Genomic DNA, 27885 nt, shown 5'->3' on the forward strand with positions numbered 1-27885 from the left:
ACAAATGCTGGAGAGGGTGTGGGAAAAAGGGAACCCTCCTACACTGTTGGTGGGAATGTAAATTGGTGTAGCCACTATGGAAAACAGTATGGAGGTTTCACAAAAAACTAAAAATAGAGTTGTCATATGGTCCAGCAGTCCCATTCCTGGGCATATATCTGGAAAAAGCTATAATTCAAAAAGATACATGCATGCCTGTGTTCATAGCCACACTATTCACAGTAGCCAAGACATGGAAACAACCTAAATGTCCAAAGACAGATGAATGGATAAAGAAGATGTGGTACACATATACAATGGAATACTACATAGCCATAAAAAAAAAATGAAATAATGTCATTTGCAGCAACATGGATGGACTTAGAGATTATCATACTAAGTGAAGTAAGTCAGAAAGAGAAAGACAAATACCACATGAGATCACTTATATGTGGAATCTAAAATATTACACAAATGAACTTATCTATGAAACAGAAAGAGACTCACAGACATAGAGAACAGACTTATGGTTGCCAAGGGCAGGGGTGTGGGGGAGGGATGGATTGGGAGTTTGAGATTAGCAGATGCAAACTATTATATAGAGAATGGATAAACAAGAAGGTTCTACTGTATAGCACAGGGAACTATATTCCATATCCTGTGATAAACCATAATGGAAAAGAATATGAAAAAGAATGTATATATTTATATGTATAACTGAATCACTTTGCTGTACAGCAGAAATTAACGTAACATTGTAAATCAACTATACTTCAATAAAATAAACCTAAAAATAAAATTTAGTTGCTTGTATTCTTATTATTGAATTATAAGTGTTCTTTATATAGTCTGCATGCAGGTTTGTTTTTAAAAAAATCAAATATGTGATTTGCAAATATTTTCTTCCAATCTGTAGTTTTTATTTTCTTAATGGTATCTTTTGAAGCACAAAGATTTTAATTTTGCTAAATTCAATTTATCCATTTTTTCTTTTATGGATCATACTTTTAGCATCCTTTTTAAGAACTCTTTGCCTGTCTCAAGGTTATGAAGATTTGTTCCTCTGTTTTCTTCTAAAAGTTCTGTAGTTTTAGCTCTTACATTTATATCTGTGATTCATTTTGAGGTAATTTTTATGCCTGGGTAAAGTAAGTGTCTAAATTCATTCTTTTACATGTAGATATCCAGTGTTCCCAACACCTTTTGTTGAAAAGACTATCCTTTTCCTACTGTATTGTTTTGGCATCTTTGTTGAAAATCAGTTGACCATAAATGTAAGGGTTTATTTATGGACTCTCAATTCTGTTCCACTGGCCTTATGCCAGTACCACACTGTTTGGATTACTGTAGCTTTGTAGTAAGTTTTGAAATAGGAAGACAAAAGTTCTCAAATTTTATTACTCTTTTTTCAAGAATGTTTTAGCTATTCTGAATCCTTTATATTTCTGTATAAATTTTAGGATCAACTTGCCAATTTCTGCAAAAAGGTCTTCTGGGATTTTGATAGGGATTGTGTTGACTATATAGATCAATTTGTGGACAGTTGCTATCTTATTAGTATTGAGTCTTCCAATCTATGAACATGGAATGTCTCTACATTTATTTAGATCTTCTTTATTGTCAGTCAGCAGTCTTTTGAGGGTTTCAATGTACAAATCTTGCTTTTATTTTGTTAAATTTATTTCTAACTTTTTATCCTTTTTGATGACATTGTGAATAGATTTGGTTTCTTAATTTCATTTTTGGATTGTTCATTGCTAGCATATAGAAATACATTTGGTCTTTGTATATTGATCTTATATCCTGTGACCTTGCTGAATTCATTTATTATTTCTAATCATATTTTCATGGATTTTCGTTTTTCTTTTTATTAGTGATTCTTAGGAGTTCTCTATGTAATTCGTTTTATATGTTCCAAATATTTTTTCCCAAGTCTTCTCTTTGCTCCCCCCGCTTTTTTAAGGGTTTTCCTTTTTGTTTTATCAAGTATGACAGTATACTTTTTAATGGCTTTCTGGTTTGTATCCTACTTATTAGGAAGAATCTCCTGTCCCAAAACTATAAAAATAATTTTTCTATATTTTCTTCTAGTACATTCACAGCTTTGTTTTTGTGTTTAAAATATTAATGCATTTGGAATATATTTCTGTGACTAGTATGAGGCTTTTTACTTTTTCTTCTGAATGAATTTTCAGTTCTCCCACCACCATTTATTAAATAAGCCAATCCCCCCCACACACACACACAGTGTGTTGAACTCCCATCTCTGTCATATCTTAGTTCTCGTAGAATTGGGTCTTTTTCTAGACTCTCTAGACCAGGGGTTACAAACTACTCTCTGTAGACAAAATTTGGCCTGCTGCCTGTTTTTGCTAGTAAAGTTTCATTGGAACACAGGTATGTCCATTCATTTACATATTGTCTGGCTGCTTTCATATTAAAAGGGCAGAGTTGAGTAGTTGTGACAGAATTTATGGCCTACAAAGCTTAAAATATTTACTATCTAGCTCTTTACAGAAAAAGTTTGTGAGCTCTTGTTCTAGACTCTCTTCTGTTTCATTAATATATTTACCTTTCTATCTTTTTTTTTTTTAATTTTTATTTATCCATTTATTTATCTGTGGCTGTGTTGGGTCTTCGTTTCTGTGCGAGGGCTTTCTCTAGCTGTGGCAAGCGGGGGCCACTCTTCATCGCGGTGTGCGGGCCTCTCACTATCGTGGCCTCTCTTGTTGCGAAGCACAGGCTCCAGATGCGCAAGCTCAGCAGTTGTGGCTCACGGGCCCAGCTGCTCTGCGGCATGTGGGATCTTCCCAGACCAGGGCTCGAACCCATGTCCCCTGCATTGGCAGGCAGATTCTCAACCACTGTGCCACCAGGGAAGCCCAACCTTTCTATCTTTAATTGTGATGTTTGCTGTAGGTCTCTAGTATATGCCTTTGATCAGATTAAGGAAGTTTTTAAAAAAAAAGTTATATATATATGAAGTATAGTTGTATAATATTACATAACTAACAGGTGTACAGTATAGTGATTCACAATTTTTTAAGGTTATACTCCATTTATAATTATAAAATGTTGGCTATATTCTCCGTGTTGTGCAGTATGTTCTTGTAGCTTATTTTATACCTAATAGTTTGTACCTCTTAATTCCCTACCCTTATGTTGCCCCTCCCCCCTTCCCTCTCTCCACTGCTAACCACTACTTTGTTCTCTATATCTGTGAGTCTGGTTCTTTTTTGTTACATTTACTAGTTTGTTGTATTTTTTAGATTCCATATATATAAGGAAGTTTTCTTAAATCTATAGTTTGCTAATTCATTATTTCTTTCTTTTTAACCAAAAAATGGATGTTGAGCATAATTTTTAAAATTTTCCAAATGGAGGAATTCTCTGGTGGTCCAGTGGTTAAGACTTGGGCTTTCACTGCCATGGACTTGGGTTCAATCCCTGGTTGGGGAACTAAGTTCCCACAAGCCGAGTGGTGTGGCCAAAAAAAAGAAAAAAAAAGAAAAATTTCAAAATGGAAAGTTTTGTTATTGTTGCTAATATCTAGTTTTATTATATTGAGGTCAAAAAAAAATGTGGTCTATAGGATTTCTCCTTTTTAGTGATTGTTTTTGTGGTCTATTTCACAGTCATTTTTTGTAATTATTCCATAGTTGTTCATAAAGATTGTAAGTTCTTGACTGTTTGACTAAAAGGTTCTTTATTAAATCAATGTTTTAAGTTATTATTCAAAGCTTTTTTATCCTGTGGGTGTAGGTCATAACTTCTGAATGACATGTTAAAATCTCCCAGTGTGATTGTGAATTTGTGTTTTGCTCCTTACATATATAATTTCAACCTGTGTGTATTATTTTGTTATAGACTTATGTAAATAGGACTAACAATTAACTAGTATGCACTGCTATAGCATACTGGCTGGGATTCGTTCTGATCTGTTTAACTCTATGCCATATCAGTTGTTAAATAGTTTTAATATCATCCTGCTATTAATAGCTTATAGTTGGATTTGGGGTTCTTTTGTTTCCCCTGCATACTCCCTATCTCCAAGAGACTTTGTCTTAAAATAAGGAAGTTTTTTCCTGCCCTTGTAATTTTATGTCTTCCATCTACTCTGCTTGTTGTTGCTTCTCCACACCCCTTTCCCTGCCTTTGCTAGGTTTGTAAAAATTGTGATGAAGTTGAATATTTGTGTATGTGTATGTGTGTTTATATATTTATATGATTTTTATTTCCTGTTTTGTGAACTACCTGTTTATATCCTTTTACCTATGTCTGTTGTGTGATTGGTCATTATCTTGATTTCTTAGGAGCTCTTTATATTAAGAAAATTCTGTGATGTTTACTAAATTTTTTCAGTTTTTCTCTTCTCTTTTGACATTGTTTATAGTTGTTTTTTTTCCCTAGCCATCTTATTTCCGTAGACTATGCTTTGCTTTTTTTCCTTCTCCTTCCTTTTTCTTGATTTATTGTGTTTCTTTGATTCTTTCTTTCCTTCTAATGATTTGAAAATTATACATGCTAATTCTGTGCTTCCCTTAGTTGCTTGGAAATCATCACACACATTTAAACTGAAGATGCCTTGTCCTCTTTGGAAATAGATTACTGTCTTTTTCTTTAGCCTTTTTTTGCTTACTCCCTTTTTACATATGTTTCGTAGAGTCGTGAATCTTATTCCAGACTACAGTAATGTTAAGAAATTAATTTTTTGGTCAGTCTTTCCCAGTGATTATTTAGACCTCACAGCCACGGTTATCAACATCAATTTAAATTTAATTATAAATTACTAGTTTCTTTGCACAACCATTTCTTTTATTCAGTGTATTCTTTCTTGGATTTCTTTTTATTTTTCCTGGATGATCTAGCATCATTTTTTCACAAAACAATTATATGGCTAAACTTTGCAGTTTTATATGTTCTAAAATGTTTAATTTTGCCCTCATATTTGAGTAATAATTTGATTACTCAATTTATTGAGAGATAGATTCTTACAAATGTCACTTTGCTCAAAACATTGAAAACATCCATGTCGTAGATGAGAAGTTTCATGCCAATTTCTAGAGTAAAAAAGCTATGTAGGACATTGCTATGACATTATAGAGTGAAAATTTAAAAAGAAAAAAAGTTGCAAAGCAACATTTGTAGTATATCTTGCTTATACATATGTGGGTATCCATAGAGAGAGAGGTCTGAAAGGGTATTTACTAATTATTGTCAATAGTGATTGTTCTGGTTATCTAGTACCATGTAATAAACTGCCCCAAAAGTTAGTGATGCAAAATAGCAACCATTTTATTGTCCTCGTGGATTCTGTATATTGGGAATTCATACAGAACACAGCAGTGATGACTAGGCCCTCAGATGGGAAGGCTTCAGTGGTCACTGCCATGTCTGATGCCTCAGCTGAGATGGCTGAAGGATGAACTCAACTGGGACTGTCATCCTGCATGCCTACTTCTGTCCTCTCCAGATGGTGGTTTTGTGACAGTTGGACTTTCATGGAGGTTCAGGATTCCAAGTGCAAGTGTTCTATAGTGAAGCTGCATTGGCCTTCTGTGACTGAGCCCCAGAAGTCACATAGTGTCATTTCACCACACTCTATTAGTCGAAGCAGTCACAACCTGCCTAGCACCAAAGGGAGGAGACATAGACCCTACCTCCTCACGGGAAGAGTGTCAGGGAATTTGCAGCTATGTTTTGAAACCTTCACGGTATTGTCATGGACAAGAGTGCTGGCTAAATGATGGCAGGAATTTTTTTAATCTCTTCTGTTCACTACTGATCCCACAAGAGTGCCTGGTACACAGCAGTGTTTGATAAATGCATGTTGAATGAATGAGTTATGGGGTTTCTGCTCTTCTAATGGCTTTCTGTATTATATGAATAAGCATATATTATTTTTATAAATAGAAACAAAAAGCAAATAAAAAGTGTATATCATGTTAATGTTTTAATTTCATTCATTATATCCTAGATATTTAAATGATTTCTATGAGTTGGAGCTACAGCATGGTTCTGGTGTTGTGGGTTGGAGCATTCCAGTGACTAAAGGGATTGTGCCTTCTCCAAGAGAATCCCACACAGCTGTTATATATTGCAGAAGAGATTCTGGAAGTCCTAAAATGTATGTTTTTGGTGGAATGTGTGGTGCTCGCCTTGATGACCTATGGCAACTTGACTTAGGTAAGCTTAAGTTCATGCAGGCTCAGGAATTCATTATGATTGATAAAGGCAAATATAAAAATTGCTTTGAAAAATATTTTTCATTGAGTTGTACTTGATATGAGTGATTGCTGATCAGTCAAGTTGAACAAATTAATATTTGATTTATGACAGTAACTCTCCTGGGCTCCCTATAAGTCAGGTCACCATATATTCTGGTTTGCCTTGGATGGTCCTGGTTTATGCTTATTGTCCCACGTAATTATCAATAGTACCCCTTTCACTCTGTGAGATGTCCCAGTTGAGGATGATTGAATTTATGTGGTTACTCTGTCTACAGGAAATGTGTCACTAGTAATGTTACTGCTGGTCAGTGAAAAACCTCCTTGCATAGCTATTTTAAGGGATCGTAGGAATGAATATTTGGAGGGTATGTGCGCTCCCACTTCTGAGTGTCTTCTACACAATATGCTCTTACTTAAAATGTTAAAATCCTTTATCTGGTTTTAATTCAAAATTGGTAGCACCCTAAATACACCTCTCCATTACAAATACTAACATTCAAGTGTAAATAGATTTCTGTCATTGACAATTTATGTCAGCTGGAAATGTTTATTTTAAGATGAAATTCAAGTAATGGTTTTGAAACACTTTTGCTTCATTTTTGTAAGTCCTTTTTTTTTAAATTCTGTAAGTTGAAATAATTTGCTATTATTAGATTAAGTTGCTAATATACTTCTTTTTACTTTTAGAAACTATGTCATGGTCAAAACCAGAAACTAAAGGGACAGTGCCACTTCCACGAAGCCTTCATACAGCCAGTGTTATAGGAAATAAGTATGGTGTTTTTCTGTTTTTTAGTCTTTCTTTTTTTTTTTCTTTTTAACAAACTTAAGAAAGATAGGTACAAAGAAGAGTGATGCTGCTAGTTTCTTGAAAGTGATTTAATAATGTTTGATTGTGCTTAGTGAAGATAAAGTAATATGCCCACAGGAGCTAAAATACTTACTGTGCATAAAGTAAGTATTTACTTTACTGGGCATAAAGTAATATGCCCATAAGAGCCAAAATACTTACCATTTTCTTGTCATGCTGCCTCTTTTACTTCTTCACATTCCTTACAATATGCACAGAGTAGGTATTACATAAGTGTAAGGTAGAGTGTTGTCAAACTGATCTGTCCTCCATCAACAGATTTGACACACCTAACTCACTGTTTCTTTTTACATATTTTACATATTTTTCACATATTGATTTGTACCCAGGTGTGTATTCAGTGTCTATGCTCAATGATTATACTTTGGATGGTGTTAATGGATAGAATGTGGACTCTGTAACCAGATTGCCCGAGTTCAGGTCTGAGCTTTGATACTTGTCCTATCTGTTCTGGGGCAAGGAAACTTTATCTGTACCTCAGTTTCCTCAAGTATAAAATGTGGATAATAGTAAAACCTCCTTCACAAGGCTGTCATGAGGATTGAGTGAATTAATACATGTAAAATGCTTCAAACAGTGCCTGGTACATAGAGAGCACTCCATAAAGGTTAGCTGTTACTATCAACAAGTTCCCTTGTTTGTGCAACATTGGGCCAGAATTAGGAATATTGTTTAAATAGAATTTAAGTAAGTATTTACCTGTGTAGGGACTTTACCTTAAAAGTAATGTTTTAGGAAACAACTAGTTGTTATTTAGAACCTCATTAGTTCTTCTTAAAAAATAGCCATAAACAACATCTAATAAGATATTCATTTTTTTAAACAGCAGAACCTTTTTATAACATGTGGTTTTTCCATTGGAACTCTACTATATAAAATAGATTTTAAAAAAATAGAGCTTCTCTGGTTGACATGAGGCTACATGGCCTAAGCTCTTCCTGATGAGCCTTTCTTCTTCAGCAGCCATCGGGCATGTCTCGGGAACCCTTAGGGCCCTGAGGAACATAGTCTAATGTTTTTTATTTGATGATATCAGTGACCAAAGTTATATGAAACTTAATTCTCTTTGGTTACTATACACATACAATTCTAAATTTAACTTTGGATGTCATAGATCATTTGAGTATCCTTCTGGCTGAGGTAACCCTTAGTATATTGCATACAATATTGATTTTCAAATGTATTATAATTGAAATATTTCCCACTTTAAATAACTTGCCAGAGAGAAATAATTTTGATTCTGTATTGCTTCATAAAATTATAAACTCTTGAAAGAAGACCACTTTATTCACTGTCGTATTTCCATTACCTTGACAGTGATAAGTGATTTATTAGTCCTGAAACTTTGAGTCAAGAAGAAAGAAATTCGTCTATTCTTAGCATTTTAAATCTAAAAAATAAAATTAAAGCTTTAGGAAAAAAACCAGCTACTTTATGTTTTCTTTTTTTGTTGTTCAGGATGTACATCTTTGGTGGCTGGGTTCCACATAAGGGGGAAAATATTGAGACTTCGCCTCATGATTGTGAATGGAGATGTACCAGTTCATTTTCTTACTTAAATCTTGGTGAGTCTTTTAAGAGTTATTAAAATAAAGTTTATTAATAAAATAACTTTTGTTATTTTGTCCTTTAAGAAAAGTATATTAGTCATGGATATTTCTGTCTTTAGATACAGCAGAATGGACCACCCTAGTATCAGATTCTCAAGAAGACAAAAAAAATGCAAGACCAAGACCAAGAGCTGGACACTGTGCTGTTGCAATTGGCACTCGATTGTATTTTTGGAGTGGAAGAGATGGCTACAAAAAAGCACTGAATAGTCAAGTTTGCTGCAAGGATCTTTGGTATCTTGATACTGGTAGGTAAGAGTATTTAACAAATACAGTTTTTCCTTTAGATAAATAAATAATCAAATGATGTCTGTCTTTTGAGACTTACTGCAAAGCCACTGCCTCTCCTCTTCTCTTTCATGTTGGGTTGGCCAAAAAGTTCATTCGGGTTTTCCATAAGTGCTTATGAAAAGCCCAAATGAACTTTTTGGCCAACCCAGTAATTGAAAATGAATGGAAGAAATGATATATGTAGATCCTTCCCATTATAGGGGAATTTCTTAATGTCCCTCTCCTTGAGTTTAGAATAGATTTAGTGACTCCCTTCCAAAGAATAGAGTACGGAAAGGGAAAACTAGTAGCTTTGCACTGTAGAAACCTGGCAAACATCATCTTAAGTAATCAAGGTCAGTATCACTAGTGATAAGTCATGTTGATATCATTTACCCCCACCTCCCATATCATGTGATAAGAAGAAACTTCACCTCTGTGGTACTTTTCCCCAAAATGCATAACACCATTCTAAATATGAGAACATATCAGACAAACCCAAATTGAGGAACATTCTAGATATTTTGCAGAATATGTGAACAGTACTCTTCAAAAGTTTCAAAGTGATGAAAAGCAAGGAAAGACTGAGAAATTGTCACAGATTGGAGGAGACTAAGGAGATGTGATGACTAAATGTAAGGTGATACCCTAGATTAAATCCTAGAACAAAAGCCATTAATTGAAAAACTGGTGAAATCTGAATAGTCCGTAGTTTAGTTAATACATAGTGTTACTCCAATGTTAATTTCTTAGTTTTAACAGATGTATTAGCATTAGGGGATACTGAGTAAAGGGTATATGGGAACTCTGCAATTCTTCTATAAATCTGAAATTATTCCAAGATAAAAAGATTTTTTTTTAAAGTTTTATAACACCAAAAACATTTTTTAATATGGAACTCACGTCCATTTTTCAATAAATATTTATTGGTTGACAGCTGTGTACAGGAATTTTTCCAAATGCTGAGAGTACAGTATTGAATAAGACTGATAATATCCCTACTGTCAAAGAACTTACATTCTAAGAGAGCATGAGGGCAGGAGGATGATGGGCAATAGTCAAACAAAGTAACAAAATAAGTTTAGTTTTGTGTAAGCATGTGAACACAGTAAGATAGAACAATGAGATAGTGATGAGAGGTACTAGGAATGAGGTGGGGTGGGGTGACTACTTCAGAATGGGTAGCCAGGAAAGGGTGACATGGCATTCGAGATGTAGTCCAAATGATGAGAAGGTGCTACCCATGTAAAAAGCCTGTTTGGGGGTGGGGCGTGGGGGAGTGGGGACACTGCAGGAAGAATGAAAAGCAAGTATGAGGGCCCTGAGATGGGAATACTTAGCATGTTTGGCAACAGATTTGAGCTGAGTAAAAGAGAGTATAGGAATGGAGATTAGAGTGGTGATCATGGGACAGATCATGTAGGACCTGGAACACCATGGTGGAGATTAAATTTTTAAAAAATACATGGTAGGTTATTTATTAGTTTGAAGGAGAGATGTGTACATCTTGGAATGGTCACTGCACTTGTGTGGAAACTAAATTGAAGGGGGCAAAAGTACACCGAGACAAAAGGAGGCTTTTGCAGTGGTCAAAGAAGTCTTCAACTCTAGTGGTGACAGTGGAGATGGGGAGAAATGGATAAATTCAGGACGTATTTTGGAGTTCTTGTTGACAGAACCGACTGATGAATTGGGTATGGCAGATGACAGAAAGAGAGGAAAGAAGGATGAAGTTTTTTAGGTTGAATAATTTGGTGGTATTTCCATTTACTGAGATGGGAAAATTGCGGAGAAAACAGGCTTGTGGAGAAAGTGAAAAGTTCCATTTAAACCCTGCTAAGTTTGAAATAAGGAGATCAAGTAGGCAATTGAGGGAATAAAGAAGTCTGGAAGCCAGTAGAGAAATCAGATCTGAAGACGTAGTATGTGTTGTTTTATGAGAAAAGCAGATTATAAAACATACCTATGATTCCAGTTTTTCTTTTAAGTGTATAAACAGAAAAATCTGGAAGGATACACTGTGTACCAAAGTATTATCTAAGAGGTGAGATTATACATTTTTTTAAAAGGTTTTCTCTCTTATCTATATTTTCTACAGTAGCATGCATTGCTTTTATAATGTAGAAAGTTTAATTTTAAAATTAAGATACTTGAAAAAGTAATAAATGGAACAATTAAGTTGGAGACTAAATGCTTTCTATGCAAGAAGTACATACTAGCAAGTAGGAAAAAATATAGAAAATTGAACTTACTGATTCATCTTTGAAATTGGGAATTATGAGCTGAAGTCCAAGGATAAGCTTCTAATCAGTCTCTGCGATTAGAAGAAAAAGGTGCACATATAAATTTTTCTCAGTAGCAAATACGTCACTTTAACCAGATTCTTTAAGAGATCTGTGACTTTTAAAAGATTAAAAATCATTGTCTCTGAATGGCCTGTTTTTCCATAAACCTTTCCATAAAAGGCTGTGGACAGGGATATCTATCTAAAAGTAATCATGGCCACTATCATAAAGGCAAAATTTAGATTTTGCTTTTCCTTGTGATAACTTGGCCTCAGTTTGGGCAAGGGAGGGGGATAGAGTTCTTCATCTTGCCTTTCTTCACTTTTAGTTAAGTTTTGTGCATTTGAGTTCATATAAAGATTAATATACTTCCATAACGGTTTTTTATGAAAAATAGCAGTCTTTTGCTCACACTTTCCTCCCATTTTCCTTGCTTCACAAGCATGTGCTTTCAGCTCTGTTAAACAGTTCTTATGGTATTTACTATCAATTCTCCATATAGCGTGAATATGTTACTTTAATTTTTTTTCAGTTTAGGCATAATATGCTCACTTTCTACCGTGGAAGTTAAGGATTTCTCTCTTCTTCCCACCACTCCTCCCCTCTCTCCTATGCACCTTCCCTAACCCCTACTCTCTGAGTATGATTGATTACACCATAATTTTGTTAGATGAGTGTTCAGTGTTTACATTATAACCATATAAATGCTATTCACAGGTGAACTATGTAGAATATTGTGAATATTTTTTGTTTGCCATCGATTAGTAATGGTCACTTTGTTTTAGATTTGTATGTATTTACCACTAATTCAATCTATGCTCTCATTTGTTTAAATCTTCTCTCATTATGGTTAGATGCATCAGATATTCTATCAAATTTCCTCATCTTGAAGAAATTTCTCCTCCTCCAATTTGGGATGATTGCCTTCCACAAATTGAGCACACCTATCATCTTGGAGTCTCCCTTCATCATCTTTCTGGGGGTATCTTTCGCCTCTCACCTGTGCCGTATTCCCTTTTTCCTGGATCTCATATTTTTCCCTTTGTTAGTTTACATCCTCATTTTTGTAGAACACATCCCAGGAAAAGGTGCATAGGTGATAAATTTATTTTGAGATCTTGCATTGTTTAAAAATAAGTTCAGTCTTCCTTCCCACTGAATTGGCAGTTTGAGCGGAAATAGAATTCTATATTGGAAGTCATTATCCTTCAGAATTTTGAAAGCTGGGAAAAAATTTTTTTGAAAGTTGTTATATTATATTCAAACTTCAAGTGTTTTTGTTGAGAATCTAAACCACTTCTGATTTTTGGTCCTTTTAAATGTGACCTTTCCCCTGATAGCTTTTAGGATTTTTTCTTTGTCCCTACTGTTCTTAAATTTTATGATGATGTGTCTTGTTGTGTGTCTATTTTTAATCCCTTGTGTTGAGTACTCAGTGGGCCCTTTCAGTCTGGAAATTCATGTTCTTCAGTTGTGGGAATTCTCAGTTTATTTCACTGATTTACACCCTTCTGCTTTCTCTATTTTTCTTCATGTAACTTCTGTTATGTGGGTGGTTTACCTCCTGGACTTGTCTTCTTATTCTCTGCTTTTGTTCAGGTATGGGTTGCCTTACTTTGAAAGACATAAATAAACTGGATTGTGAATAGGATCGTGGAGGAATTTACATGGGAATAGTTGGAGGAACTAGGCTTAATTATCCTCTAAAACAGGGTCATTAGACTGTTTTTGTAAAGACCCAGAGAGTAAATATTTTAAGCATTGTGGGCCATAAGGTCTCTGTTACACCTACTCACCTCTACCGTTGTAGCATAAAAGGAGTCATAGACAATACCTAAACAAATGAGCATAGCTATATTTCAGTGAAACTTTATTTACAAAAATAGGCACAGACTGGATCTGGCCCATGAGCCATAGTTTGCTGACCCCTACTCTAAAAGATACAAAGAGATAGATATTAGACTTGTTCTATAAAGATTAAATTATAGTGTATAGATTTCAACTCACTAGAAAAATACATTTTCTTATATAACTGTCCAGAGATGGAGTGTACTGCCTTGGGATTTGTGAGTTCCCTAATTTGATAGGTAAACAAAAAGAAGACAGGGATATTATAGAAATAATCTTAGGTCCTTTTTTCCAGTTCTAATAGTCTATGATTGTTATTGTTTTAGAAATGTTGGTAATATTTTATGCCAAAATAATTACCTGTTTTGGTTAGTACAAGTTTTTTGTTTGTTTGTTTGTTTTTTAATTTTTTTTCTTTTTGGCTGCATTGGGTCTTTGTTGCTGTGCGCAGGCTTTCTCTGGTTGGGGCGAGCGGGGGCTACTCTTCATTGTGGTGCGGTGGCTTCTCTTGTTGTGGAGCATGGGCTCTAGGCGTGCGGGCTTCAGTAGTTGTGGCACGCGGGCTCAGTAGTTGTGGCACGTGAGCTCTAGAGCACAGGCTCAGTAGTTGTGGCGCACGGGCTTAGTTGCTCTGCGGCATGTGGGATCTTCCCGGGCCAGGGCTCGAACCCGTGTTCCCTGCATTGGCAGGCGAATTCCTAACCACTGCGCCACCAGGGAAGCCCTGGTTAGTACAAGTTTTGATAAGAAGGTATTAACTTCAAAGAAGTTACTTCAAAGAAGTTTTCCAAGATATCATGTCCAAATAATTTTTGCTAACATTAGCAGTATTTCTAACATGTATGCTGTTGGCTCAAAATTGGGTCATAAAATTAAAAACTTACAAAGAAGCTAAAATAGCATGGCTGTAACTATAAAGTACTTGGTTTTTCCCCCCACTTCTAGGATTAAATTTTTTTTTTTAATTTGATGACTCAGCTTGGAACTAAATTATTTTGTTTATAGATTTATTCGTATAAGGAATTAGATAAATAAATAAAATCAGAACTCCAAATTATTTTCATTTGACCTACTATAGCTATGTTTATCTGAGTAAATTTTTTCCTCTTAGTAAACAGATGAAATGTTCATTGCTGATGTTTTCAGAACTCCAGGTCCACAAGCTATATAGGCAAACTATTGATACATTTGAAACTTTAATACATAATACGAATATTGTTCTTTAGAGAAACCACCGGCACCATCACAAGTACAACTGATCAAAGCCACTACCAACTCTTTTCATGTCAAATGGGATGAAGTGCCTACAGTTGAAGGCTATCTTTTGCAGTTGAATACAGACTTGCCGTACCAAGCTGTGTCATCAGATTCTTCAGCAACACCAAATATGCAAGGTAACATAATTTTCACACTTAAAGCGTGTATGCTCATATGTTTCGCGAAAAAAAGATAGTGTAGAAAAGCCTGTGATTAGACCTGGTTTAAGAAATTTTATGCTATGATGTTTCCTGCCTGGTAAATCAGATACGTTATGTTTCAACTCTAAAACTTGACTGTATTACCATTATGATGTAGTAGAACACATAGACATGTAGGGTAGAATGTTTTTTCTGTAGTTCATTTTGATGTACTTTCTTAATCTGACATGCTACTTGACTTCAGGAGATGGTTTTAATTAGTTTTCTTAAATATTTCAGCTTCTTTCAAAAGTATTTTTAACTAACAGGCACTTGGAAAGTAAAAGCAAATTTAATTTTACATGTTCTTCCAAAAAGGATTTCAGTTAAATATTAAGCAGACTATTAAGAAAACAGGTAAACTTTGATAAATATACTACTTTTTAAACCTTTAATATGTAACTTTTAAAAATATTTGATTGTAATGTATTTTCTTGAAGCTAATTTAGAGCATATCAGTCTGAACTTTCCCATTCCTACAGGAGTCAGGATGGACCCACACAGACAAGGCAGTAATAGCATCATTCCTAACAGTGTAAGTTGAAAAAATTTATAACAGTAAATGAATGTTTATGGTTACAGTCCCAATTTTTATTAATATTTTTAGCATATTACCCTAGGACAGGGGTTCTCCACCATGGCTGCACATCACAATCACCTCTGAGATTAAAAAACAAACAAGCACAGATTCCCATGCCTTTCCCCAGATCTAGTGAAGCAGAATCTTAAAATGATGCCCAGGTAACTCTGTTTTTAAGGAAAGCTCCGTATATCATTGTGACAGTAGCCTGAATTAAGAACCCCTGGCCAAGAGATTGAAGTCTCATTACACATAGTATCAGAGGCTAATACAAACACACAAACACACACATACACATATATATATATATATATATACACACACACATATATATGTATATATATGTGTGTGTATATATATATGTTTGGTTTTTGTTGTTTTTTTTTTAAATTTAGGTGGTACTACAAGGTTTATAATGAAGAACAATAGTTTCCTGCTCTGCTCCTACTTGCTCTTGATCCTGCCTCTAGAAACGACTACTTTCAAATATTTTAGCTCTCTTCTGGTATCTACCTTTGTGCTTTTAAATAAAATCCTTGTGCTGCCACTTCTTGACTTTCTAGTTTTAGGTCAATTGTCTTCAGTAATGGAAGATGAAGATTTTATGATCTCTTAAAATACTGCCATTTCCTCCCCTTCCTCTTCCCACATCCTTTAAGTATTTTTAGTTGAATCATTATTTGATATTTACATTGTGATTATGACATATTCATAGGCGAGCCATGTAGTGTGCTGTGAGCATTGTTCCTTCTTCATGTAATTTTTTGTTTTTCTTGGCATTGTTAACTGCCTCACTTTTTCATTTGCTTAGTTTTCTTCTTGCCTATCATTAATTAATACTCAGATTCTCCAATAAAATAATAAAACTCCTCTCAAAATATTCAAACATATAAGGTAGTCTCTTTTTTCTTTCTTCACCACCCCCTGCCCCCAGAACCATTCCTCCCAGGGCGTCTGTCTTTTTTTTTTTTTTTTTTTTTTAAATATTTATTTATTCATTAGTTTTGGCTGTGTTGGGTCTTTGTTGCTGTGTGTGGGCTTTTTCTAGTTGCAGCGAGTGGGGGCTACTCTTCGTTGCGGTGCGCGGGCTTCTCGCTGTGGTGGCTTCTCTTGTTGCAGAGCACAGGCTGTAGAGCGCACGGGCTTCAGTAGATGCGGCGCGTGGGCTCAGTAGTTGTGGCTTGTGGGCTCTAGAGCACAGGCTCAGTAGTTGTGGCGCATGGGCTTAGTTGCTCCGCGGCATGTGGGATCTTCCCAGACCAGGGCTTGAACCTGTGTCTCCTGCATTGGCAGGCAGATTCTTAACCACTGCGCCACCAGGAAAGCCTGGGCCTCTGTCTTGATGCTCTAGTCTGTACTAATTCTTCTCTAAGTCTGCTACTCAGCTGTCAGATTAGAACTTCCATTTGTTTCATATTGGAAGTTTCTTTTACCTCTTTTCTGTGTTAGAGTCCATGTTTCTTGGTCTCATTTCATTCTCTTTCTTGGTGTTCTCCAGTAGTTTCCTGAGAAAGGGTTTATGAAAGGTAAACTTTTTGAGATCTTACGTATGTGAAAATGCCTTTATCTGTTCATATTTGATTGGTAGCTTGGCTGTGTTATAGAATTCTACATTGGAAATGTTTTCCTTAGAAATGGAAAGGCATTCTCCTACTGTCTTTTAGCATTCAGTGTTGCTGTTAAGAAGTCTGTTGCCACTTGGATTCCTGATCGTTTATATGTGACCTAATTTTTTTGTTTTAATCCCCAGTTCTCTGAAATTTCAATAGTGATGTACCTTAGAGTGTGTGTCTTTGCTTCATTCACTGTGCTGTGCAGTCAATGGGCCGTGTCATGGAAACTGGAAACTCATGGCTTTCATTACTGATTATTTCCTCCTTCCACCTTCTCTTTCTCTTCTTTGGAAACTCCTATTAATTGAATGATGGTCCTCCTGAACTAATCCTCTGATTTTACTTTTTATTTTCTATTTTCTATCTTACCTCTGTTCTACTTTCTGAAAAGTTTCTTCATTTATATTATAAATCTTCTATGCAATTTTTAAATATATTCAACCACATATTTAATCTCTAAAAGCCTGCTCTTATTCTTTATTTCTTTTATGACATTTTATTTTTGCTTCATGAATGTAATATTTTCCCTTATCTCTTCAAGAATTATGCTTTTTAAAAAAAAATAGAGTTATATTCTGCTCTCAGCATTATTTCTTTTTTTCAAGCTCCTTTTTAAAAAATTTGTTTTGGTCTTGGACTTCCATGTTAGAGGCTGTTATCAAATGTCTGGTGATGCTTGGCTATCCTTTCATGTTTAAGTGAGGCATTAAAAATGAGCTTGGAAGATATCTTAGCCCATTTGGCCTGCTATAACAAAACACCATAGCCTAGGTGGCTTATAAACAATAGAAATTTATTTCCTGCATTTCTGGAGGCTGGAAGTCTGAGATCAGGGTGCCTGCATGGTAGAGTTCTGGTGAGGAACCTATTTAGGGTTGCAGACTGCTGACTTCTCATTGTATCCTCACATGGTGGAAGGGACAATGGATCTTAATTTTTTTTTTTAATTATACTTTATTAGAGTATAATTGCTTTACATTGTTGTGTTAGTTGCTGCTGTATAACAAAGTGAATCAGCTATACATATACATATATCCCCATATCCCCTCCCTCTTGTGTCTCCCTCCCACTGTCCCTATCCCACCCCTCTAGGTTGTCACAAAGCACCGAGCTGATCTCCCTGTGCTATGCGGCTGCTTCCCACTAGCTATCTGTTTTACATTTGGTAGTGTATATATGTCAATTCCACTCTCTCACTTCGTCTCAGCTTACCCTTCCCCCTCCCCGTGTCCTCAAGTCCATTCTCTATGTCTGCATCTTTATTCCAGTCCTGCCCCTAGATTCCTCAGAACCTTTTTTTTTTTTAGATTCCGTATTTATGTGTTAGCATACAATATTTGTTTTTCTCTTTCTGACTTACTTCACTCTGTATGACAGACTCTAACTCCATCCACCTCACTACAAATAACTCAATTTTGTTTCTTTTTATGGCTGAGTAATATCCCATTGTATATATGTGCCACCTCTTCTTTATCCATTCATCTGTCGATGGACACTTAGGTTGCTTCCATGTCCTGGCTGTTGTAAATAGTGCTGCAATGAACATTTTGACTGTTTTTGAATTATAGTTTTCTCAGGGTATATGCCCAGTAGTGGGATTGCTGGGTCATATGGTAGTTCTATTTTTAGTTTTTTAAGGAACCTCCATACTGTTCTCCATAGTGGCTGTATCAATTTATATTACCACCAACAGTGCAAGAGGGTTCCCTTTTCTCCACACCCTCTCCAACATTTATTGTTTGTATATTTTTTGATGATGGCCATTCTGACCGGTGTGAGGTGATACCTCATTGTAGTTTTGATTTGCATTGCTCTAATGATTAGTGATGTTGAGCATCCTTTCATGTGTTTGTTGGCAATCTGTATATTTTCTTTGGAGAAATGTCTGTCTAGGTCTTCTGCCCATTTTTGGATTGGGTTGTTTGTTTTTTTGATATTGAGCTACATGAGCTGCTTGTATATTTTGGAGATTAATCCTTTGTCAGTTGCTTAGTTGGCAAATATTATCTCCCATTCTGAGGATTATCTTTCCGTCTTATTTATGGTTTCCTTTGCTGTGCAAAAGATTTTAAGTTTCATTAGGTCCCATTTGTTTATTTTTGTTTTTGTTTCCATTTCTCTAGGAGGTGGGTCAAAAAGGATCTTGCTGTGATTTATGTCAAAGAGTGTTCTTCCTATGTTTTCCTCTAAGAGTTTTATAGTGTCCGGTCTTACATTTAGGTCTTGAATCCATTTTGAGTTTATTTTTGTGTATGGTGTTAGGGAGTGTTCTAATTTCATTCTTTTACATGTAGCTGTCCAGTTTTTCCAGCACCACTTATTGAAGAGGCTGTCTTTTCTCCATTGTATATTCTTGCCTTCTTTATCAAAGATAAGGTGACCATATGTGCATGGGTTTATCTCTGGGCTTTCTATCCTGTTCCATTGATCTATATTTCTGTTTTTGTGCCAGTACCATACTGTCTTGATTACTGTAGCTTTGTAATATAGTCTGAAGTCAGGGAGCCTGATTCCTCCAGCTCTGTTTCTCTTTTTCAAGATTGCCTTGGCTATTCGGAGTTTTTTGTGTTTCCATACAAATTGTGAAACTTTTGGTTCTAGTTCTGTGAAAAATGCCATTGGTAGTTTGATAGGGATTGCATTGAATCTGTAGATTGCTTTGGGTAGTATAGTCATTTTCACAATGTTGATTCTTCCAATCCAAGAACATGGTATATCTTTCCATCTGTTTGTATCATCTTTGATTTCTTTCATCAGTGTCTTATAGTTGTCTGCATACAGGTCTTTTGTCTCTTTAGGTAGGTTTATTCCTAGGTATTTTATTCTTTTTGTTGCAATGGTAAATGGGAGTGTTTCCTTAATTTCTCTTTCAGATTTTTCATCATTAGGGTATAGGAATGCAAGAGATTTCTGTGCATTAATTTTGTATCCTGCTACTTTACCAAATTCATTGATTAGCTCTAGTAGTTTTCTGGTAGCATCTTTAGGATTCTCTATGTATAGTATCATGTCATCTGCAAACAGTGACAGTTTTACTTCTTCTTTTCCGATTTGGATTCCTTTTATTTCTTTTTCGTCTCCGATTGCTGTGGCTAAAACTTCCAAAACTATATTGAATAGTAGTGGTGAGAGTGGACAACCTTGTCTTCTTCCTTATCTCAGTGGAAATGGTTTCAGTTTTTCACCATTGAGAATGATGTTGGCTGTGGGTTTGTCATATATGGCCTTTATTATGTTGAGGTAAGTTCCCTCTATGCATACTTCCCGGAGAGTTTTTATCATAACTGGGTGTTGAATTTTGTCGAAATCTTTTTCTGTATCAATTGAGATTATCATATGGTTTTTATCTTTCAGTTTGTTAGTATGGTGTATCACGTTGATTGATTTGCATATATTGAAGAATCCTTGCATTCCTGGGATAAACCCCACCTGATCATGGTGTATGATCCTTTTAATGTGCTGTTGGATTCTGTTTGCTAGTATTTTGTTGAGGATTTTTGCATCTATGTTCGTCAGTGATATTGGCCTGTAGTTTTATTATTTTGTAACATCTTTGTCTGGTTTTGGTACCAGGGTGGTGGTGGCCTCGTAGAATGAGTTTGGGAGTGTTCCTCCCTCTGCTATATTTTGGAAGAGTTTGAGAAGGATAAGTGTTAGCTCTTCTGTAAATGTTTGATAGAATTCGCCTGTGAATCCATCTGGTCCTGGGTTTTTTTTTTTTTTTTTTTTTTTTACATTATTTATTTATTTATTTATTTATTTATTTTATTTTTTTAGCTGTGTTGGGTCTTCGTTTCTGTGTGAGGGCTTTCTCTAGTTGCGGCAAGCGGGGGCCACTCTTCATCGTGGTGCAGGGACCACTCTTCATCGCGGTGCATGGGCCTCTCACTATCGCGGCCCCTCCCATTGCGGGGCACAGGCTCCAGACGCGCAGGCTCAGCAGTTGTGGCTCACGGGCCCAGTTGCTCCGCGGCATGTGGGATCCTCCCAGACCAGGGCTCGAACCCGTGTCCCCTGCATTAGCAGGCAGATTCTCAACCACTGCGCCACCAGGGAAGCCCTGGTCCTGGGTTTTTGTTTGTTGGAAGATTTTTAATCACAGTTTCAATTTCAGTGCTTGTGATTGGTCTGTTTATATTTTCTATTTCTTCCTGGTTCAGTCTCGGAAGGTTGTGCTCTTCTAAGAATTTGTCCATTTCTTCCAGGTTGTCCATTTTATTCGCATATAGTTGCTTGTAGTAATCTCTCATCATCCTTTGTTTTCTGCAGTGTCAGTTGTTACTTCTCCTTTTTCATTTCTAATTCTGTTCATTTGAGTCTTCTCCCTTTTTTTCTTGATGATTTTGGCTAATGGTTTATCAATTTTGTTTATCTTCTCAAAGACCCAGCTTTTAGTTTTATTGATCTTTGCTATCATTTCCTTCATTTCTTTTTCATTTGTTTCTGATCTGATCTTTATGATTTCTTTCCTTCTGCTAACTTTGGGGTTATTTTTGTTCTTCTTTCTCTAATTGCTTTAGGTATAAGGTTACATTGTTTGTTTGAGATTTTTCTTGTTTCTTGAAGTAGGATTGTATTGCTATAAACTTCCCTCTTAGAACTGCTTTTGCTGCATCCCATAGGTTTTGGGTCGTCGTGTTTTCATTGTCATTTGTTTCTAGGTATATTTTGATTTCCTCTTTGAGTTCTCCAGTGATCTCTCGGTTATTTAGTCGCGTATTGTTGAGCCTCCATGTGTTTGTATTTTTTACAGTTTTTTTTTTCCTGTAATTGATTTCTAGTCTCATAGTGTTGTGGTCAGAAAAGATACTTGATATGATTTCAATTTTCTTAAATTTACCAAGGCTTGATTTGTGACCCAAGATATGCTCCATCCTGGAGAATGTTCCATGAGCACTTGAGAAGAAAGTTTATTCTGTTGTTTCTGGATGGAATATCCTATAAATATCAGTTAAGTCCATCTTGTTTAATGTATCATTTAAAGCTTGTGTTTCCTTATTTATTTTCATTTTGGTTGATCTGTCCATTGGTGAAAGTGGGGTGTTAAAGTCCCCTACTATGATTGTGTTACTGTCGATTTCCCCTTTTACGGCTGTTAGCATTTGCCTTGTGTATTGAGGTGCTCCTATGTTGGGTGCATAAATATTTACAATTATTATATCTTCTTCTTGGATTGATCCCTTGATCATTATGTAGTGTCCTTCTTTGTCTCTTGTAATAGTCTTTATTTTAAAGTCTATTTTATCTGATATGAGTATTGCTACTCCAGCTTTCTTTTGATTTCCATTTGCATGGAATATCTTTTTTTCATCCCCTCACTTTCAGTCTGTATGTGTCCGTAGGTCTGAAGTGGGTCTCTTGTAGACAGCACGTATACGGGTCTTGTTTTTTTATCCATTCAGCGAGCCTGTGTCTTTTGGTTGGAGCATTTAATCCATTTACATTTAAGGTAATTATCGATATGTATGTTCCTATTCCCATTTTCTTAATTTTTTGGGGTTTGTTATTGTAGGTCTTTTCCTTCTCTTGTGTTTCCTGCCTAGAGAAGTTCCTTTAGCATTTGCTGTAAAGCTGGTTTGCTGGTGCTGAATTCTTTTAGCTTTTGCTTGTCTGTAAAGGTTTTAATTTCTCCGTCAAATCTGAATGAGATCCTTGCTGGGTAGAGTAATCTTGGTTGTAGGTTTTTCCCTTTCATCACTTGAAATATGTCCTGCCACTCCTTTCTGGCTTGCAGAGTTTCTGCTGAAATATCAGCTGTTAACCTTATGGGGATTCCCTTGTATGTTATTTGTTGTTTTTCCCTTTCTGCTTTTAATCTTTTTTCTTTGTATTTAATTTTTGATAATTTGATTAATAGGCGTCTTGGCGTGTTTCTCCTTGGATTTATCCTGTATGGGACTCTCTGCACTTCTTGTACTTGATTGACTATTTCCTTTCTCTTATTAGGGAAGTTTTCAACTATAATCTCTTCAAATATTTTCTCAGTCCCTTTCTTTTTCTCTTCTTCTTCTGGGACCCCTATAATTCGAATGTTGGTGCGTTTAATGTTGTCCCAGAGGTCTCTGAGACTGTCCTCAATTCTTTTCATTCTTTTTTCTTTATTCTGCTCTGCAGTAGTTATTTCCACTATTTTATCTTCCAGGTCACTTATCCGTTCTTCTGCCTCATTTATTCTGCTATTGATTCCTTCTAGGGAATTTTTAATTTCACTTATTGTGTTGTTCATCATTGTTTGTTTGCTCTTTAGTTCTTCTAGGTCCTTGTTAAACGTTTCTTGTATTTTCTACATTCTGCTTCCAAGATTTTGGATCATCTTTATTATCATTACTCTGAATTCTTTTTCAGGTAGATGGCCTATTTCCTCTTCATTTGTTTGGTCAGGTGGGTTTTTATCTTGCTCCTTCATCTGCTGCGTATTTCTCTGTCTTCTCATTTTGCTTAACTTACTGTGTTTGGGGTCTCCTTTTCACAGGCTACAGGTTTGTAGTTCCCATTGTTTTTGGTGTGTGCCCCCAGTGGCTAAGGTTGGTTCAGTGGGTTGTGTAGGCTTCCTGGTGGAGGGGACCTGGTGCCTGTGTTCTGGTGGATGAGGCTAGATCTTGTCTTTCTGCTGGGCAGGACCGCATCTGGTGGTGTGTTTTGGGGTGTCTGTGAACTTAGTATATTAGGCAGCCTCTCTGCTAATGGGTGGGGTTGTGTTCCTGTCTTGCTAGTTGTTTGGCATGGGGTGTCCACCACTGGAGCTTGCCGGTCATTGAGTGGAGCTGGGTCTTAGCGTTGAGACGGAGATCTCTGTGAGATCTCTTGCTGTTTGATATTACATGGGGCCAGGAAGTCTCTGGTGGTCCAGTGTCCTGAACTCGTCTCCCCCACCTCAGAGGCTCAGGCCTGACACCCAGCTGGAGCACCATGACTCCGTCAGCCACACAGTGTTGGCGTTCACCATCAGGAAAAGGGGGTGCTCATGCACTGCTGATCCACTTGTGAATTGTTCAAGTTTTTGTGAAAACAATCTAACACAATCTGTTTAAAAAAAAACCAGCAAAACTCTTGGGCCACTTTTATAAGGCACTAATCACAGTCCAAAGCTACTTCCTAATACCATCACCTTGGGGGTTAGCTTTCAACATATAAATTTGTGGCGGACACAGACATTCAGACCATAGCAGCTCTATGCATATGGGCATGCTTGATTAGTAGACCTTTATAAGGGTTTTTGAGTGAGGATCCACAAATATCAGTATCTTTTCTTGTGGACCAGTGGGTTTCCCCTGAGACTTCTCCAACCTCTTGCTTAAGGGCTCTAAGCCTGGCTATCAGTATTCTGGGAGCTTAATGCAGAGAGGGCAGTGTCTCTCTGTTCAGTATGCAGACTTTCACTTAATCTCCATTTTCAGTATCGGTGCCCCTCCTCCATCCTCACCAGAGAGACTCTGTACCACGGTCCAGAGCCTCCCATTTTAATCTTTCTACCTATCTCCCTTCTTCAGTTCAAATGGAGGTGAGGAATCTGTCTGCCTTTGTATGCTGGAAGAGCAGAGCTGGGGCTACAGACACTTTTTATATAGTCTTCCATATGATGGTCCTCTGGTGTTCTGCACTCTGCACTTCAGCCTCCAAAGAACCTGATGCCCCCAATTTCCAAGGCTTTCTGGGCTCTTCAGCAAAAACGATTCACCTCTCAGTTACTTTCCACCTACAGGCTCTTAGCTTTAGCTTTTTCTGCTTTATAAAGGCATACCTCATTTTTTGCACTTCGCTTTACTGTGCTTCCCAGATAGTATAACATGGAGACTTGGTAGTGAAATAAACTTAGGGTCAAATTCTAGCTCTGCTACTTGCTGGCTGCCTGACCCTAGGTGTGTTATTTAAGATCTCTGAGTCTCATTTTTTTCCATCTGTAAGCCAGGGGTGATATTATCCAATTTATAGCATTCTTATGAAGATTAAATGAGATACAGACTTTATAACTATGTAGCACAAGGCCTATCACATAGTATAATGCTCCTTAATGGCTGTGGCTGTCATCGTCATCATTTATTAACAGTAGCACAATCACCATCAATTAGAAGGGAAGTAGAGGGCATATTATGGACAAGTATCCTTAGAGCTATGAGAAATTATAATTGATAATATAGTTATAATTGACATTAAAGGTGGAGACAGAAAAGTAACAAAAAACATGTAACGAAAAAGAGGCAACGATATTGGGGTATTTGAATGAAGCCAGATCACTTTTATGGTTCAGTAGACCTATAATTATTGCTATATAATAACTGATGTTCACATTGATGATTTGAATTATCAAAAGGTTTAAATGTGTTTGTTATAGTGTCTTTAAGAAGACAAACAGAAATGTAATTAGGAAGATTCCTATCTAGAATGTTTAATGGTGAAGAATATTGACATGTATGTATTAAATCTTGAAGCCTATATGGAAAACTCAGTCATATAGAATAATTCATATGCTTGAAGGTTTCATATAACTGAGATCTTTCTCTTAGGAGTCGTAAAATCTTTAGTGTACTTGTCTGATCTTGTTAAGAAAATTTGAATGTTAAATTCAGTATCTTGGGTGTTGTCACCTATGTTACATATGTATTTACTTGAATACTAACTACTGCTTGTAAAAATGTCGATTTTTTTTTTTTCCCTCAAAATGTACTGTTCCTTTTCCCTTCAGAACTGGTCTTTTGAGAATGAATATTAAGTGGAAAGAAATTGTTTTCTTAAACTATTATAAAATTTAAAGAATAATCCTGTACAAATTAAGAATATAATTTAAACTGTTTTGTATTTTGGAAAATTTATTTTCAAAACATTTAAGTTGTAAATTATTTTGCTTGTTTTTTACATGTATTTCTATTTAATTGAACATTACTTGCTACAATAAATTATTTTATTTCTTGTAGATCAGTGATACAATGAACAGTGCAAAATCTGAACATACAGCTATGAAAGGAACTTCACTGAAAAACAAACCAGAACTCAAAGCATCAACTGATTCTAATGCCACTTTACATTCATCTTTGGCAACTAACGCTTCTAATCATAACAGTTGTGTGGTGGATATGCTAAGGAAAAATGAAGGTATAAAGATGGCATTCTAAATAAAGCTTAAGCTTTTTATAATAATGGTAGAAAATTTTAGAGTCTTTGAAAAAGTAAATGTTATATGGTTTGGATCCATTTTCAAAATATAATATATACCTACCATATTGACCCTAATTAGAATGATGTCAAGATACTAAGCAAGAACTTACCTGAATAGTAAAGATTAGTTATTAACTACAGAATTTAAATGAGGCAAGCTCTTGTGTACCATTTGAGATTGGCCAGTGTGTTCAGTATCACTGTTCCATTACCCTGTTGTCCTAGCACTTATAACTATCTGCAGTAATTTACTTTGGGCCAGGATTTTGCCTATCTTGTTCACATAAAGTTCTCCAGCACCCAGATTCATGCCTGGTAAATAGTAGTCACTTAATAAATAAATAAATATTTGTTTACCAAGTAACTGGATTATCCTCAGAAAGGTAGTTCATTTATGAAACTGTTGATTAGCCCGTTGAATTCATGGTACAGCTTGTAATTTGGTGATCCTTATATTTTAAAGTATTTAATTTGAATATTCTGATACCATTTGAGATATATTAAGTGTTGCCTCTGATTTCATTGTCTAAAATTACTTTGTAAATCTCATTCTGATATATCCCTGACATAGGAATATGTGGTTTTATTTTTAATTTGAAAAACTTATGACCGTTAGTAAAAAGCTAATCCTCTTCAGTGAATAACAAGATGAATATTCTTTTTATTTCTATTTTTCTTTATGAGTCCATGGTAGATAAAAATATTCAAGGAAAATAATTTCCTATAGTTTTTCTAATTTTATTATTTGTGGAAGAGGAGAGCACTTTTGTTGATTTTCTGATGTAAAGGAATCATTTGGTCAAATTTATAAAAGCTTGGTCTTGGACGTCAGTTTAAATTTCTTTTTTATAGTGATTGTCTATGTCTATCATATAAAGAAGTTTATACTCTTGAAAACAAATATGAGCTTTGAGATTTGAGAGTCTTAATGTACTCTGAATCCTACTTGTAAGGCAGTTTGGATAAAATTAATATTAGTCAAATGGAGAAACAAGAGTGGTTGTACAACGACAGTATCTGGCACATAGTAGATATTCAAATGTGTGAATGAATGGTTACCCAATTTCAGGTTAACAAGAGGAGATTGGGCTTTTTCTCTGTAGGTTGGAGTAGCTGATATGTTTCTTTCTTTTTTGTTTTTTTTTTGTAAGTTTCAAAAGTGAAAGAGTGACACGATTAGTTGGGTTTTTTAAATTAATTAATTTAATTAATTTATTTTTGACTGCATTGGGTCTTCGTTGCTGCACGTGGGCATTCTCTAGTTGCGGCGAGCGGGAGCTACTTTTCATTGCAGTGCGCGGGCTTCTCATTGTGGTGGCTTCTCTTGTTGCAGGGCATGGGCTCTAGGCGCACAGGCTTCAGTAGTTGTGCCACGCAGGCTCAGTAGTTGTGGCTCGCGGGCTCTAGAGCACAGGCTCAGTAGTTGTGGTGTACGGGCTTAGTTGCTCCATGGCATGTGGGATCTTCCCAGACCAGAGCTCGAACCCGTGTCCCTTGCATTGGCAGGCGGTTTCTAAACCACTGCGCCACCAGGGAAGCCGTGCGATTAGTTTTTGTTTTTTATTTTGGAAAGGACATTCTAGCCTCACCATCAGGAAGAGTTATAATACGAAATGGTTGGGAGACTCGTTAGGACGTTCTTTTAGGACTTCAAGAGATGCATAGAGACTAAAGCAGTAGGTGGGATGGAGAGGAGAGAATACATCAGTTCAGAGACCTTTAGAAAGTAGCACCTATTAGACTTGGAAACTGGTTAGATATGAGAAATAAAAATGAGTCGAACATGACTCCCAGTTTTCTGGGTTGGACATTCAGTTGTTGATGATACTCTTCATCAAGATAGGAAATACAGGAGCAAGAACAGATTTGGGGATTAAGATAGGTTCAACCTTGAACTTACTGTTTTTGAGGCACTTGAGGAACATATTGGTAAAGATTTCTAATAGGTAGTTGGATACTTAGGTCTGGAGTCTACGAGGCAGTTCTTGG

General features: G+C 36.0%; 1 protein-coding gene across 2 annotated transcripts in view; it reads left to right on the forward strand.

Moving 5' to 3' along the window:
- The window catches only part of HCFC2 (host cell factor C2), a 47841-nt gene that overhangs the window by 6306 nt on the left and 13650 nt on the right, over positions 1 to 27885 (forward strand). For both annotated transcript variants that reach the window (XM_059936778.1, XM_059936777.1), the window contains exons 4-10: positions 5957 to 6165; positions 6897 to 6981; positions 8539 to 8645; positions 8750 to 8938; positions 14320 to 14487; positions 15033 to 15085; positions 25656 to 25833. In XM_059936778.1, the coding sequence (XP_059792761.1) occupies positions 5957 to 6165; positions 6897 to 6981; positions 8539 to 8645; positions 8750 to 8938; positions 14320 to 14487; positions 15033 to 15085; positions 25656 to 25833 (989 nt within the window). The remainder of the gene's footprint in view (positions 1 to 5956; positions 6166 to 6896; positions 6982 to 8538; positions 8646 to 8749; positions 8939 to 14319; positions 14488 to 15032; positions 15086 to 25655; positions 25834 to 27885) is intronic.

The sequence above is a fragment of the Balaenoptera ricei genome, chromosome 10, assembly GCF_028023285.1.
Source record: "Balaenoptera ricei isolate mBalRic1 chromosome 10, mBalRic1.hap2, whole genome shotgun sequence".
NCBI lineage: Eukaryota > Metazoa > Chordata > Mammalia > Artiodactyla > Balaenopteridae > Balaenoptera > Balaenoptera ricei.